This window comes from Paramormyrops kingsleyae, chromosome 20 (assembly GCF_048594095.1).
Source record: "Paramormyrops kingsleyae isolate MSU_618 chromosome 20, PKINGS_0.4, whole genome shotgun sequence".
Taxonomy (NCBI): Eukaryota; Metazoa; Chordata; class Actinopteri; order Osteoglossiformes; family Mormyridae; genus Paramormyrops; species Paramormyrops kingsleyae.
Window position 1 is genome coordinate 18,819,263 of NC_132816.1, and position 17,585 is coordinate 18,836,847.

At 41.7% G+C, this 17,585-nt stretch overlaps 1 protein-coding gene across 1 annotated transcript; it reads right to left on the reverse strand.

Annotated features, from left to right (window-relative positions):
• Nucleotides 1-9,015: 9,015 nt before the first annotated feature.
• Nucleotides 9,016-11,199, reverse strand: adra2a (adrenoceptor alpha 2A). The gene is made up of 2 exons (XM_023820274.2): nucleotides 10,883-11,199; nucleotides 9,016-10,739 (listed from the first exon to the last, which is right to left on the reverse strand). Exon 2 carries the CDS (start codon nucleotides 10,625-10,627, stop codon nucleotides 9,434-9,436), a length of 1,194 nt encoding a protein of 397 aa, XP_023676042.2. The 5' UTR covers nucleotides 10,628-10,739; nucleotides 10,883-11,199; the 3' UTR covers nucleotides 9,016-9,433.
• Between the last annotated feature and the right edge of the window lie 6,386 nt (nucleotides 11,200-17,585).

Below are 17,585 nucleotides of genomic sequence, written 5' to 3' on the forward strand. Positions count from 1 at the left end.
TGGAACCGCAGAAATTGGTTCACTGCTTTTGCGCTGGTCGTGTGTCCCGGTTGCCTTGGATACCACCTATCCAATATACTTCTAAGTCAACTATAGCTGACCATGTCCTTCACAGTCTCAACAAGCAACCCAGGAATATAGATCAGATGTTATTCCATGAGAATAGCTCACTGATGGAGAGTTATCTTGGATTTTGTTATTGTGTTGTTAGACTGAGTTCTGCTAAAGCCCTCTGTGACCCAAAATCTGCTTTGTGACCGTCTGGAGCTGACATTTGATGTCTGGCGTGTTCCAGGGCAGCCGAAAATAACCTTTGACCCACAAGTGCTTCCATTTGGCTGGTGTCCCATTACAGCCTGCCTGATGCAATTTTTTTTGTGTCTTTGCCACAATCGCGTTCGTTCCTGGTGACACGCCCCTTTGTGTGTAAGCGCAGTATCAACAGCAGGGAGCTTCTGTCCTCCTCCAGTGCTGCCCCTACTGGCCGTGAGGAGGGGGTGTCACTATGGCCGTGCCTTGTGCTGTTTTGCATTTCCCATGAACTGGGACATGCGAAAGACCTCTGTTTGTTTTGGCACCAGAACGCCAGACTGCCTGTTTGGTCACCTACTATCAGGGCCACGGTCACGCTCCGTGTTTTCCATAACGCAACTTTTCCCCGTGACTGTCGTATTGTCTTCTGTTTATATTTTAACCAGTTTACATTTGGCACTTTATTCGCGCATGGATTTTAAGGACAGTATAAGTATTAGGTAATGCCTTACATTAACCGCACCTTCATAATGCATGCATATAACATTCATAAGCAGCTTGTAAGTATACTTTAACACCCTAACATACATTAACAGCTTTAATATACATTAATAACAAACATTATGTGCTAATAATAGATATCATAATTGTATAATCACTGTCATGGTATGTCATGGTATGTTAGGTATACTTACATCCTGCTTTTGAATGTTCTATGAATGCATCATGAACACATTACGAAGGTGCTGTGAATGTAAAGCATTACCAGATATGATCTATCTATCCATCCATCCTCAAACCACTTCACCAGGTGAGAAGCACAGTGGCAATTTGCCTGGCAGGTCAGACCAGACCTCTCTATCCAAGGCCACAGACCCGAGTGTCCCCAAGTGTCCCCAAATGAGTGGGATGGTTTAACAATGATGAGGTTTTTTTTTTCACGTCCCTGACCCTCGAGTCAGAGGTCATGTTGCAGTGCACCACCAAACCGTAATTTGCTTGACCCCTAAATGATATGACAGTAGCAGTTTTAGCCCCTTGTACCTGATTTAAGGTGGTTCGTAGGCGTTGTGCAGATCTGGCCAATGCCGACGCCAGAATTTGTACTTGTGCACTGGTGTGTCTGTGTCGCTCTGCAATTACACCAGCCGGAAACACATAGGAGGAAGTGTGATACCGCCAAGCGGACTAATCAGTTGTTGCGGTCTGTGTCACTGTGACATGTAGTCACATTTCTGGGAAGATGCAAGTCAGACTATGGCATCGGGTTCGCAGCTACACTGTACCTACATTGTACTGCTGGCATCAATTCTATCTACAACCATAAATTACGTTTTAGTGTGCTAGCAAATTCAGCCTATAGCAGTGCTAGTCCTAGACCAGCTCAGCTTACATTGGTCTCAGTCCAAAAGGCACGTTAATACCAGACTAAGTTACAGTGTCATGATTAGTGTGGCGTCTCAGTGCTGTAAGAGCAATGAAATAGGTGCATCTGTATGAATAAAAATTTTGTTTTATTAGTTTTGTGGATGTTAAAAATATATTTAGGTTATTTTGTTGATCGTTTAAAACTTGATTAAACAATTGACAGAGCTTTTATTTTGCCTGGTTTAACTTGTGTCGAGGCAGCATTTTATTTTTTTCAGCACTTAACCTGGTCGCTAAGGCGGCATTTGGAAACGCTGGGATGGCTGGAGTCACGGTCAGAGTTTATCCCGTCACTCAGTCACGTCCGAAAAAGCGTTCAACTGTAAGAGAAACTGGAACGACAGCCTACTGCCATATGTCGTCTCTGGGAGTCCGTACGTGATGCCGTGCACCGGCGGCCTCATGCAGGATAAACGGTTTATAGCGGTGATACACAGAAATGCAGGCCTGCCAATTTCCCCGAGCGTCTCAGCCTGTTCTGTTTGGCCGGATGTCGTCACTGCAGCCAGGCAGGAGAGCCGCTGGCCAGCGCAACACGTGTCCAAAACTTTTGCCCTTTTTAAAAAATAATAATAAATCAGAGGCTACAGTTTTTCTGTGGAAAACAATTTATTTCTCCCAGTGGTTTTGTAGGCCTCGGTCCTGGCTTAGAGATCGTACAGTAATGACACTCAGGAGAATCCTGTTAGCTTTGTCTTTGCGCAACTCAAAGGGTTTCCTACAGACACAAGAAAAAAATTCAAACCCGTGCTAGTGGAGATTCAGCTGGTTTCTCTCATGTGCCCAAGCCATTAGCGAGCTGGGAACCAAAGGCAGCACTCGTGCCGGGGAAACGCTGTGTGTTTGTTCCCTCATCACTGTGGAGGCCTGCATCAAAAATCGCAGAAGTTACCTTTCAGTTCAGCTTCCACTTTTATTTTTTGTTGTTTCTCAAAAACTCCCAAAAAAACAAACAGAAATTAAAGGACAAGCAGCTTGTCGGGTGGGAACATTAGAATTTATTTTAGGTCCCCGCTATGACTGTTGGACCCACCTGGGGATGTAATGTCCCTCCCCGCCATTCTCTCCCAGCCAGTTTCGGAGATTTTTGTAATTGCAGGATTCTGCTCAGGAATTTTGAAATGACTAAGCTGTTATTCTAAAGAATTCTTCAAGCATGTCCTTTTGAATTTCGGTCGATTGTACTCTGCCTTTCATCCAAAGACCATAATTTCCTGATTTTTAAACAGCGGCCGTGCATTAAACCAAGCTGCTGTATTACAGACCCTGACTGTTAGCGCTGCTTCTTCTAGCAAATTATCAGCAAAGTCACAAATATTAACAGTAAAATAGGACCTTCCTTGAATATCTGTGTGGACCGTTGTATGCTGTCATACAAGCTAGTTTAATACAGTCATCCTCTGTTTTATTTCGCCCAAAACCAGGAGTATGTGATGATAAATTTATTCGGGTAAATGGCATTAGTACATGATGAGGACGTAACGTCCCAACAATGATTCCCATAAAATGAAGTTTGTATGCATAACACTTATATCACAATGCATGACTTTAAAGCTGTTTGTTCTAAAAGGTTAAATCTCAGTGCAGGAGCCACAGGAGAGAAGTGATACGATTTCCGTTCACAGACTGTTTTACTGCACACAGGAGAAGCCTTGCTTTTAATATGCGCTTTTTGCACCAGCGTCGATTGTTTTGGTTTTTCTTATTTTTATTTGGAGGACAAGCGGGAGTCAGTCCATAAACGTATAATCCATGAGAACTGCTTACAGAGCAGTAAATAATCTCCATTATCGGTTCATGCTACAGAGACACGAAAAGGGACACAAAAGCATTTCAAAGGGGAAATACAGACTGAAGCCTTGAAGCTCCGCATGGGTGACAGCCTGTTTCCTCCATCCATCCATCTATCCATTTTCTGTAACTGCTTGTCCTATTCAGAGTCATTATATGATATAACAGGTACAATTGCATAATCACTGTCAGAACAAACAACATGTAACAATAGAACAATAGGTAATAAATCAGTTAATCAAGTAGTGGGTGAAATGACCATGATACACACACAATTAGCAAGGGCATACAGTAGTTCACGAGAGTGCTGGACGCGCTATATGGGAACCAATAATGTTAAAGAGGACCTCGGAAGAGAGTGTTGAAAGAAAATACATAACAGTGCAGTTTTCCTTTGTTCAGGGTGCTAGCGGAGCATGCAGACGCGCTAATCATTCAGAGCTAAGGTATGCGGTGGTCGCTCAGTGAATTATTTCCTTCCATCGCGGGATTGCAGAGCCTATCCCCGCAACTTTTGTGTTGTATTTTATTAGTGTTCTCTGTTTTATTGTTTTGGTTTTAAGTTGTCGTGTGCTGTATGTTTCCGGAATACGTTTCTTTTAAGATTTGTCGTAAAGCACTTTTGTAGCTTCTGCTCAGAAAAGCGCTATTTAAATAAACTTTTACTTGCTTGCTATACTGATCCCAGAGGCTGTAGGCACAAAGCAGGGAACAAATCAGGATCCCATCACAAGGCACACTCACACACCAGTCACTCATACACCAGTCACTCACACCTACGGGCAATTTGGCAACTCCAGTTAACTCCTCAGCGTGGTTTTGGACTGGGGGAGGTGGGAAACTGGAGTACCTGGAGGAAACCCCACGACGACACGGGGAGAACATGCAAACTCCACACACATGGAACCCTGGAGAACCTGTCCGCTTCATGTCACCAGATACTCTCTGTCACTTCCGCTCTGCAGGCCACAATCCGACCTAAAACTGGGACTTTATTGCTTTTCGGTTATTGTTTAAATGCAGGTATAATTCAGTGCAGTTCCTATTCCGCAGAAAGATCGTTGTTACTTTACTAGAATAAATGGAAAGTATAACTAAACATCGAACTGGCTGTCTGACTGTTACCTTGAACAGAGTTTTATGCTTTATAATGATTTACAGCAAGGTTTTATCATATATTTGATTTAATTTATACCTTTGCTAGCAAGTCAGTGAGTAACTCTTATTAACATTGATCCTGATAAAACTGAAATTAGATGCAATTCTCCTATCTCTAAATACGTAGGATTAAAGTAAGCCCCTCTAGTTTTTGTTAAAGAGGAAGTGCCTGTACATTATCACTGGATAGTAAACCTCTATAGGCGATAAATTCACGTGCTCATGCCAAACCGCATAATAGATGTAAATCTGAAGGAGTCTCCGTGTAACTTAAAACTACTACATGGTTGCCATGGCAATAAGAAGTGGAGATTATACCCAGGGACGTACCTAGAAATTCTGGACCCCCTGACAAAATGGCACCTTTGCCCCCCACCCAATTTTGCATATAATTTAATATATTTCAAGGCCCCTGTCAAGTGCTGCCCCCCCTGAATATGCCAGGGTATCCATGCCCCTGCTGTGGCCCCTGTAAAGTGCTGGGCCCCCTGAATCTGCCAGGGTATCCATGCCACTACTGTGGCCCCTGTAAAGTGCTGGGCCCCCTGAATCTGCCAGGGTATCCATGCCCCTACTGTGGCCCCTGTAAAGTGCTGGGCCCCCTGAATCTGCCAGGGTATCCATGCCACTACTGTGGCCCCTGTAAAGTGCTGCCCCCCCCTGAATCTGCCAGGGTATCCATGCCCCTACTGTGGCCCCTGTAAAGTGCTGGGCCCCCTGAATCTGCCAGGGTATCCATGCCCTTACTGTGGCCCCTGTAAAGTGCTGGGCCCCCTTAATATGCCAGGGTATCCATGCCCCTGCTGTGGCCCCTGTACAGTGCTGGGCCCCCTGAATCTGCCAGGGTATCCATGCCCCTACTGTGGCCCCTGTACAGTGCTGGGCCCCCTGAATCTGCCAGGGTATCCATGCCCCTGCTGTGGCCCCTGTAAAGTGCTGGGCCCCCTTAATATGCCAGAGTATCCATGCCCCTACTGTGGCCCCTGTAAAGTGCTGCCCCCCCCCCTGAATCTGCCAGGGTATCCATGCCCCTACTGTGGCCCCTGTACAGTGCTGGGCCCCCTGTATCCTTGCCCCTCCAACACCCCTGATCATGCCGATTTCAGGATTTTTCTGCCTTGTTGCTGAGAAAAATGAAAATGAATCTTTGCTAACCCCTGTCCATTAGATTTGGGTGATGACAGAAATCTTGAAGGTCTGACAGAATAGCTCCAAAAATATCCCATTTTCAGAAATGCTCAGCTCTTCAACTCATACTTTAGTCCATAGCATGAAATCACTGTATTACAAATTATTGTTAGAAATATATCACAGTTCCTTTTATGCCTGAATTGCTTTGTTCAAGGGTACATGAGCACAAACCTGCCGGGGCGCCCCCATCTGCCTGTCTTTGGTAGTGCAGGTTTAGTGCTCACTCTCTACTCTGGCTTTGAAAACATTAATAATTAATAATATTACTTGTTTTCATCTCATTGTCAGTTAATTTTAATGAGATTGTGTCAAGCTGCACTGTTGTCGCCTGAAATATGAGCATAATACCATGTTGACAGTCACATTTCATTGTGTGTCATGTAACACTAATCAACTGTTGCTGTTAAATTGATTGAACTGTATTATCATTTGTTACATTTTGTGTTTTCGGAGGGGGGGGGGGGGCTCAGGAGACTCACACCTCCAGGACAGCCTGTTCCTGTGGTTACTCAGGTTTCCTCTTGAAGGCCAAAAACATGTGGTTCCAGTCTGATTTGGACCCAGTGCTAGATAAGCTGGCGGACTGACTGAATTTTTCCAAAAATTTGGAAGGAAAATCCTCTTCCATTAGTTAATATATGTCTCTTTTTCCATGCATATAAATGAGTTCTAAACTAGGTTATTGTGCAGTGAGCTCTAGTTCTGTTCTACATGAATGGAAGTTTCTTTTTCTCTTTGTGTTTACATTTCTATCACCCATGATTGAGACTAGCCAGACCTAGCAAGAGAAAAACATGACATGGTTGGTGGATCACCATACGGACAAAAGTACTGGGACACCTGGCCATTACACCCACAGGAACTTTTATGGCATCCCATTCTAAATCCATAGGCATCAATATGGAGTCGGTCCCCCCTTTGCAGCTGTAACAGCTGCCACTCTTCTGGGGAGGCTTTACACAGGATTTTGGAGAGTGTCTGTGGTTATTTTTGCCCATTAATCAAGAAGAGTACGTGTGAGGTCAGGCACTGATGCTGGATGTGAAGGTCTGTCTTGCAGTCTCTGTTCTAGTTCATCCCAAAGGTGTTTGATGGGGTTGAGGTCAGGGCTCTATGTGAGCCAGTCAAGTTCTTCCACACCAAACTCATTCAACCATGTCTTTAAGGACCTTGCTTTGTGCACTGGGGCACAGTCATGCTGGAACAGAAAAGGGCCTTCCCCAGACTGTTGCCACAAAGTTGGAAGGATAGAATTGTCCAGAAAGTCTTGGTATGCATGTTTATATCCTCCTGAGATCCAAGGAAAAAAGTGTCCTTCAGTTTTAGGTTAATTGTGATTTTCTATGTCTTTGGAGGAAATAAATTAATTTTTATTTTTAATTTCACAGCATGTCCTCTTTAGTGTACAACAGGAATAAATATGTTTCCTTACATCAGTGAAAAGATAGATTCAAAAACAAAATGTCCACTGCAATGGACATAAATGAATGGGTGGGGTCTCAGGAGGATATAGTGTGTTATTATGACTTAAGCATAGATTGGTTAACTGGTTGTATTGGGCAGTGTCTGACAGTGCACAGTAATCTCATTTTCTATTTCAGTGCCTAATGTCATGTGTGAGAACTGCAATTGTCCCACAGGTCATTGATATGAGAGTGCTCAGTAGTGAACTGGTGTCCTGACCATGGTGAGCTCTGCCTCGCACACTGTGCCTCCTGGGATTGACACAATCTGTGATAATGCTGTGGATGAGTTCAAAGCAGGTGCAGGTTGCCTTAAATGAGTCGTGGTGTTTTCACTGAAATGTAGGCCAGAAACATTTCAGCTAGATCACCTACCTTAACTCTTAATTTCAACTGAGAAATGTCTCGGCTCAAAACTCCATTGGGCACTCTGCATTGCTTAAAAAACAGCTGTAGAATAAATGTGTCTATGTGTCTCTCCAAGTGAGTGAAATGAAAAATATTATCCTGAACTGCATGCGGGTTTAAATGGTTCTCTCCGTGTTTTGCGTTCGTTAAAGTGAGACCTCGTTTGTTTGTGTTGGTGAGACGCCATTAAAACGTTTGACCTTTGCTGCTTTTCGAAAATTTTAAACCCCACTTAGCATTTCATACCCAAAAAATGCTTAGAGAAAAAAACTGTACAAAGTAACATAGCGTTCCCATGAAAATACTGCAGCTTGAACAAAACTAACCAAAACCAGGAGGTTTCTATAATGGGTTTCAGTGCAGAGGCTAAGATTAGATTTTATTGTCTTTTAATTCACCACTACCTAAAATTAAACATTTTGTTTATTTAGACAGTCAGTAGTAGGAAAATATTTTTATTAAACGTTTTCACGTTTGAATTGCTAATTAAGATGAGTTCCCTGGAATGGTTATGGTGTCCTTGATACCAGGCAAATTGGGTGGGGAAAAAAAGCTAAATATTTGGATGCATGTATACACATAAAAAATACCATAACCCTGACACTGAAAACTGCAATAATATATTGTTGTAAACCTGTTTTGAATGCCTTTACAATATAGGTTGGTGTTGACAAGAATGATTGTGTATATATGCCAACATCACTTTTCCACAATAGCCATCCTATCAATAATATTTACAACATTTCCTTCAGTTTGTCGCGCTTTACTGGCGGCAAAAACATGCGGAGCCAGCTTCAGTGTTTGGAGTGTTCAGCCAAGGCATGGTGTTCAGGTCTGACAGGTTCAAGTCTACATCCTTATTTGATCATCTGTAGTTTACCTTAATTTTTCACGCCATTCATTATTTGTTTGCGGTCTGGGCAAATATTAGTTTTGAGTGTTGGACAAAACATCAGATTGGCATAACATTTTCGTTGTCACTCCCATAATCCTCCCCTTCACCCATTAGCGCCGAATTAATTTTTGTTACTGGCGGGGAAAGCGCAAATAACGCAGTTTGTAATTATAGTGCCATGTTTGATTAATGGAGCAGAATATGCATAACATCCTCTCTAAAGCCTGTTCGTGATAAAAATCTTATTCTCCAAAATGTCCTCATGGTCACCACTTTCACCGCTTATACCAGTAGCTGAACCATGTGAACTCTCCCTGCTCCCTGCTCCTATCCAATACCGTGACAAGTTTCAGGCTGGGTGGGGGGGCGCCCCTTGAAACAAGTAGGCCAGAAGTCATAGATGCCCACATAATTACCCAGTCTACAAAATCACACTTGTTGAAATATTTATTTACCTTCAAGTGTCCCTGTTACAACAGAATATTCATATAAAACGAAACACCACACCAATAACAATTAAACCAAATGTATAAAAACTTATACCTAAAGGGATAACCATTTATAAGCAGAAATATATTTTAAACATTTTGATATACGTAAGTTGAGCCCGCAACATAGCACACAGCCATAAAACGCGCACATTATAAACGTACATTTAAAATTAACATTTTAGACACGTATGTATATAATTTATACAAACTCGCCTCGATTGTTAAACTGGCTTATTGCAAATAAAAAAAAATGACCTGTCAGTACATGTATGCGTACTATAAGACGGTACCTGACATAGTGCGTGAAATGCGTCACTCATAGCGAAATAAAACTAAGTTGCCGCAAAACGCGCGTATCAAACAATCCGCTTTTTCTCACCTTTACACAGAATCTTTTTAAAAGCCCTCCTAAAGTCGTTGTTAAATATGGTGTATATCATTGGGTTTAGTGAACTGTTGCAGTAGCCGAACCAAAAGAAGAATTTGAAGAGCTTCTCTGGAACGCAGCAGGTCGTACATATGGCGAGCATCGTGTATGTGAAAAAGAAGGGAAACCAGCAAATGACAAACACTCCCACCACCACCGCCAGCACAAACGTGAACCGTTTTTCTCGGTTTTGGCGTCCTTTCCACCTGCTGCCGTTGGTATTCTGCCGGTCGGCTTTTTTAATGATGGCATCTCCCGGTTTGATTCGGCTCAGTTTGTTTTTACCTTTTCCTTTCTTCACCGAACAGGTATTTTTAACGTCGTGGTCAGAAGACGACGACTCTTCCATGTCAATCCCGTTGACTTCACCCTTATTGTTTTTCTCGTCGCCCTCTGCTTCCTTTTCCCGGTGTAATTTTTCGTCTGCGTCGTCCTGCTTCTGGTCACTCTTTTTGCTTTTCCGTGGAGGGACTCTGGTTCTCTTTTTGGCAATCTGGTAAATGCGAATGTAAACCGGAACCATAATCATGCAAGGTACGAAGAATGAACCGATGCTGGAAGAGATCATGTACCACTTCTCCTGGCTGATATGACATTGCTCGCCGTCGACGCCGAACTCCTTGTGCATAATCAAAGCAGGCAAACTTATAATTACGGAGATTATCCAAACAATGAAAATTATACACTTTATCCGTCTGGGAGTACGCTTCAGGTTGTACTTAATGGCTTTGGTTATTGACCAGTACCTGTCCAGACTAATAGCGCAAAGGTGGGCGATAGACGCCGTGCAAAAGAGGACGTCCAGGGCCTGGTAAATTTTGCACCAAACTTTTCCAAAGTACCAGCTGCCCATGAGCTCATAAGCCAGCGAGAAGGGCATGACTAAAGTAGCCACCAGGATGTCAGCCGATGCGAGAGACACCAAAAACAAGTTCTGAGGAGCCCTTAAGGCCCGACTAGTAAATACTGCTATTATAACAAGAACATTGCCAAATAATGTCAAGAGAATAAGAATTCCCACGGATATTGTTAGGGGTACTGAAATATGGATGGGCAAAGTTGCGTTGGTGGAGTTCTCGCAGAACATCTGAAAGGTCTCTTCAGACTCCTGTGACGCCCCCATTTACGCGCTGGTGCACGTTGCATAGACACTGGAAACTAATTCTCGTACATTTCTTATGTCATTGTCCTCTTGTATTACGTACATTTACAGCAGTCTTGACCGGTCGATTCATCTAAGTGTGTAAGCAAGAGCACATACTTGACGTTAGAATCTTTTCTTTTTCCTATACAGATACTCTCCAATCAGCTATAACAACGGTATTTCATGCCATTAAAGTATTTTTGCTATCTGGCATAAAGAGAACTTCGATCTTACCTTGACTGACTTCTGCCATTCAAGTCCTTTGGAGAATAGTAATTTTCTTAAAAATATATATACATAGTGTGTATTTTGTACATTTATTGGGGAGAGACCGCAAGCTTGCACGTTTGCTAGCAGATTGTCTGGAGGCGTGGACCGACACGCAGTATACGGGCTCACCCCTCCCCGCAGAGTTAAAAACCGAATACCTGCTTCTCTCGCACTAACTCTATTACCGCAGATCTGCTCGCAGTGAAGAGTGGCTTTACAACTCCGCTCCTTTATAACATCGGGCTTGACAGCGTTGCTTAGCACCCAGCCCCGGAGCCCTAGACTGGGTCCAAGCCCACGTGGATGCCTATAAAAACTTAGTTGGTCAATATTGAATCTTATCTCTGCAGCGCTTCCCGGTCCCGCGCTCGCTTGTCTTTACAAGACACACATTTCCCACTCTTGGGCAGTTTCGCTGTCAAGACAATTTTTTTTTCCTGACAGAGAAACATATCAAAAATAAAATCTAATTTAATTAGCTAATTAACTCACTGTTTTTTAATTGTTTCCGGGTATTACATACATAGAACAGTATTGTGGAAAATGTACGAGTCGCACAGTTATAAAATGTTTTTTCACTGAAAATAGTATATGCTGAAATATTTTTTTATGATAATATGCGTGACCACGGAATGCAGGTCGAACCATAATTTGCTAAACACAATAGCCGTGTTTGTCCGTATGATTCTGTTCTATTCTAAGGGATACATTGCGCCGAATAGTAAAGGCACAGCGAGGATTTAGTGACACCTATTGACCGGTACAGGTAGCGCACCAATAATTCCTATTCTGCTTGAAAACATGTAGCGCATCTCCACAACCGATAATGCATAGTTCAGGTAAGTTTATACAATGTACTAAATAAGGGTTTCTGGAGTTTGACTTTTTGATTTACTCTTAAAGTCACGGTGCAAAAACCAGACAACTGTTTGTTTATATTAATTAAAAATGTTCTTTTCCCCAACATGACTATGATTCTATTGTCATTTGTTAACAATATAGGCTAAAGGGTGGCATTTTGCCGTGAAATAGTCATTTCAGTCACGTACAGTATATTCGTGACTCAGGTAAACTTGCCACAATTATATGTACTTGGACTTTGGTAATACTGAAACGGATGTGAGAAGGACAGACCAGATTGGACCCTGGTAAGTACAGACTGACTGTCTAAGCACAATAGCTGGTGTCAGTAGGTAGGCAACTACCACACAAGCTGGTGGGCAAGGTAGGTAGGCAACTACCACACAAGCTGGTGGGCAAGGTAGGTAGGCAAATACCACACAAGCTGGTGGGCAAGGTAGGTAGGCAAATACCACACAAGCTGGTGGGCAAGGTAGGTAGGCAACTACCACACAAGCTGGTGGGCAAGGTAGGTAGGCAACTACCACACAAGCTGGTGGGCAAGGTAGGTAGGCAAATACCACACAAGCTGGTGGGCAAGGTAGGTAGGCAACTACCACACAAGCTGGTGGGCAAGGTAGGTAGGCAAATACCACACAAGCTGGTGGGCAAGGTAGGTAGGCAACTACCACACAAGCTGGTGGGCAAGGTAGGTAGGCAACTACCACACAAGCTGGTGGGCAAGGTAGGTAGGCAAATACCACACAAGCTGGTGGGCAAGGTAGGTAGGCAAGTAGCTAGACAGACAAAAAGAGTAAGTACAGCTGGTAGGTAGGCAGTAGTAAACTTACTATTATCCCAAAATATTTTCAGTTATTTAGCCTAGAAGAATTACAGTCATTAACTCATAACATTCTCAACTTTTTATAATACTCTGTATATCTGAACTCTGATTCGAGCTACTGCAATCACAACACACACTCCGAACCGAGGTAACACAAGCGAAATAGAAATATTTCTGTTATCCGTAGATAAAAGAGATCGCTAGAATAATCAAGATTCAAACTCTGGTCCAAGCAGAGTTTGCGCTATTGTGAGACAACAACGCTAACCACTACACCACCGTCCAATTCCTTTCCGGTCTTACCCACAAACGGCTGCTGTGTATGCAGGTTTTCGCTGCAACTCCCTAATTAGATTATTAATTAGTAAAACGGATGTGACCTATAGCAGATAAGATGACCTATAGCGGATAAGATTGCCCACCCCTGCCTTAAATGTATGTGAGAACATATTGACCCTAAGGGAGGGGGACCCGGTGGCGTAGTTGTTATTAGTGCTGTTGCCTCGTACCAAAGCGAATCCCACCACTGGGACCAGGGTTCAAGTCCCATCATGGCAAGCAGGTAAGTAGGTCTCAGTAGGTGACCAGACCAGCAAGTACTGGTCTGGTGACAAGCTGGTGTAAGAAGGTAGGCAAATATCAGACGGACAGGTAGGTAGGCAGTAGTGAGTAACTTATCAAATTAAATTAAAAAATTTAGCCTCTTAATATTTTATATTATATTATTATTATATTATTTTATATTTTATATATTATTTTATATTCGGCAAGCAGGTAAGTAGGTCTCAGTAGGTGACCAGACCAGCAAGTACTGGTCTGGTGACAAGCTGGTGTAAGAAGGTAGGCAAATATCAGACGGACAGGTAGGTAGGCAGTAGTGAGTAACTTATCAAATTAAATTAAAAAATTTAGCCTCTTAATATTTTATAACGTATTAACTCGGATTCGAACCGGTTACTGCGCGAACCGGTTACAACGCGGAGTAATTGACTGGTATACAATCACAGCGAGCTACCACAGACCCAAAATAACACACCTGAAATAGTAGTGTTATCCATAGATAAAAGAGATCGCTGGAATAATCAAGATTCAAACCCTGGTACAAGCTGCAGCATTTACCATGCTGTGAGGCAACAGCGCTAACCACTACACCACCGCTCCGCCCTTTTTCCTAACACCTACCTTGGTTAAATCCCTTAAAATTTTAAAAAGATCAATTGGCGTCAATATGTTCTTGTATACGTTTCAATATAATACAATTCTATATCCATTACAAAATGGATAGACGTACGATAACACCTAAACAATTAGCTAGTATGTTGCAGGTATGAATGCAATTCGTTAAACACGGAAGTAGTGTACTGTTTATGGAAGTTGATTTTTATAGCTGAAAGCTTTCTGATTCTTATGTAGGAGCTGTCTTAATGTTCATAAAGACTGCAAAACCCACGTGAAGTACTAGTAAAGTTTATTTTTCTGTTTCTGCATGGGTTGGTATCTATAATCGCTTTTCAATTTGACCTATGACGATTTATAGGCGCATGGAAATTCAACATTCGGCATTAATGCAGGTATCAGCCATTCATATTTCAACTCAGTCAAAATGCATTCCAACATACACAGTAAATTTAGTAAAGTGTCTCTGGAGCCACAACGCAAACCAGCAATCAAAGGTGTGTAAATTCTACAAACTGGAGAGCAAGTGTACAGGAGTCCAAGCCCCCCCTCCTCCAAATCCTTAAGTGTTACGCCATTATAAATATTCAAGAAAACAGCTGTAATATGAAATGATTCAAGCTGCTTTAGTGAAAAAAAAATGCTAACTGCTGTAAAACTAGACACTCACATTTGCATTTTGCTGGAATGCGGAAACATTCTATGTAAACTAAATTTAAGATCAGATATGGCTGTGGTTACATAAAATGATTGTATGGTGGAGAGTATTTTTGACAATGAAGGCATCCATGAAAGATCACTTATAAAATCTGGACAAGGCAATTATCTTTTTATATTGAAGTAACACAAACTGAACATTACAATTAATTGGATTAAAAGTACAATTATACATTTCCAGAGCTTTTCAACATGTATCATTGTGGGATTAATCTCCAAAATAAAATTTTAAAAAAGCATTGTGCAGGCATGACAAGGGTACAAACATCAGAAATTTAAAATAAAGTTTACACTTTGACATCACTGCTAATCTGCTTTTTTTTGTCTAAGTACAAAAAAGAAACCAAAACTTCAGAGAACAGCCCAAGTCTGAACATATTAAAAGGCACGCCACTATGTTAGAAAACGGGGAAAGGAATTCAGTCGCTAGAGTTTTTTTTCTCTTTAAACTTCAAAAACAGCCCAGGAAGTTCTGTCAAAGGGTTACTGGCAGGTTGTGACTGAACACGCAAGATTCCATATTATCTGAATATTTATAGGAGGCCTCCAGTGGTCCGGGATGTGACTGGATTCAGGTAGGAGGAGGAGCCAAATCAAGGTGCATTTGAAAAATTTAGTGGGGTGGGGCTTTTAAATCCCCGGGGCCTGGATGTCCCTCAATGCATTTCATATGTGCAAATTGTTGCAAATTACTCGTATTCTAAGTCAAATCCTTGGCGAAATGTTGCTCCTGTATTTGTACAGTAAAAATTAAAGCAACACAACAAGATAAAAAAAAAAGAAAGAAAAACGATCTTAATGGAAGCAACAGACTGATATTTCATTATTTTCATTTTGCAGTACTGTTTGCTAAAAGTAAAGTCCGGAACACGATACAACATTTCACATAACTTAAAACTTAGTAAATATTTATAGTTTTATTACAATTAAAAGATTTTGTACACATGGATCATTGGCAAACACGACCATTTAATTTACTTGCAAAGCCAAAAACAAGAAATAACTGGGTTACCATGTGTCCGTGTGTATGTGTCTGTGTGCCTGTATGTCTGTGTTTCTTAGTATTTATTCATACAGGGCAGATTGAGTCCATAGTCTTGACATTCATCAATAAGTAAACATTTAAGAATTACCCCGTACATAATAAAGGCATGTTTTAAATGTCATCTTCATTTCATACTGGTGTTTAAAATTATTCACAATTTAATTTAATAGATATCTTACAGCTAAAAATAAAAAGCTTACGGAAAACAGCAATGCAGACCTGTGACGAGGTAGTCCTGCCTGCACTCCCATCTAAACCAGGAATTCCTGGATGTACGGAAACCTTGGGGCCTATGCATGTTATTTGTATATTGGACATCTGAAGTATTTGTTCATTTTATTAAAAAAAAAAAAAAAAAAAAAAAAAAAAGATAACCCAAGTTGTACTATGTGCATAAAGACCCATACAGAATTTCACTAGGGTGGCCTGCCTCTATTCTGGAAAAGTCATTTACTTCTGACTCATTACACGACTGCTCATTGATAGTTTTCCTGTCCATCTGTTTAAAAATAAAAAAAGGTACTAAGGTAAGCAAAAGTTATACAACAGAAATGCGATGTACATGAAACATAAGGCAATTGAATGTTCGTCAGAACCGCAGGATTCGCATCTAAGAAAGACTCACCATTCGTTTACGTTAGCTCACGTAAAAATGGACCAAGAGAAAGGAGAGATTACAGGTGGTGTCTAAATGGTACTGGAGTGAGTAAACCAAACAGAGACGGGATAAACGAAATGGTTTACCTTTAAGGCAGGTAGGCTCTGCACTGCTGAGCGAGGCATGATACTTTTAAAACATCAAAAGGAACATTTTGCAGATAGCAAATTGCAACACCTTCTCTTTTTTTAACGCCCTCTGACCGAAAACATCATGGTTTAAAAAAATTAAACATGCTCCTTTCCTATACAACATAGCAAGACAAGAGAGAACCAGACATTTCTACAGTAAAAAAAAATACCTTGATTCATAGACTAACATCCTAATGACCTAAAACAGACAATAGAAAAATAAACAATATTCTAAGCCCCCACTCATATGGATGCACCAGAACAATATAAAATCATAAAAAAAGCACATCAGATAAGAGTCAAAAATGACAGCCCTAGCAAAAAGGACTTAACATCTTTAAAAGCACATTTAAATTTACATTCCTGGTTTCTGATAAATGCTTTTTGCACCACCTTGCCAGTCGTTGTCCCACATCCGAATGGCACAGTTTTTTCCACGGGGCTTTTGCCGTAGACCAGATGCTCCACAGAGGCATTTCACATTATTTTCCCCATTAACAAGTGACACCAATCTCCAGTCTCAAAGCATTTATTTTAAACCAGGAATGCACCACTTCACTTATTGTCTGTGTACTGTTAAGCATGAACAGAGAAAAGCCCTTTTTAAAAACCATTTTAATTCTGACTGTAACTGTTAGGCTCAAGTGCACACCTTGTTTGTCCTGTAGGTGGAACCGGTTTGATCTGTGAGAACCACGGAACTCCATTTGTCTGTGGATCGTTACAGGGCGAGTCTCTCTCTCCGTCTGGGTCTGTGTTACAGCAATATTTCAAGAGTTTGTGAAGCAGCAACAACTTCTGCTGGTAGAATAGAGCAGCAATCCATCTTGCCTACACCCCCCCCCCCCCTCCGATCCACCCTTGCTACCCCCTCCCTCACCAGAGGGGGGCACTCTCGCACCTTTGTCACACCAAAAGACTGCCCACTGCCAGGTGGCACCCAAAATGTTAGCCACTGCCAAAAATTAGACTAAAAAAATTCAGATTAAAAAAAAAAATGATTGATAATCCTGAGACAGAACACACCTCAAGATGTACTAATCCCCCTTAGTTTGGGTCGGTAACCTGCGTTAACACTTGTATAGTCACCTGGTGTAATACTAACTGTAGACAAATCTCAGCTGGAGAGAAAAAAAAATCATTGATTTAAATTTGGCTCCTTCAAAACATCATGGGTCTGAACGGCACTACAACAATCTTGGACTGTGGTACTTTCAGTAAAATAAGGGTACTCCTGTTCATTTGGATGCATATTA

What these genes read in the sequence shown, in the direction of transcription:
- adra2a (XM_023820274.2), bottom strand. Translation starts at nt 10,627, where the DNA reads ATGGGGGCGTCACAGGAGTCTGAAGAGACCTTTCAGATGTTCTGCGAG.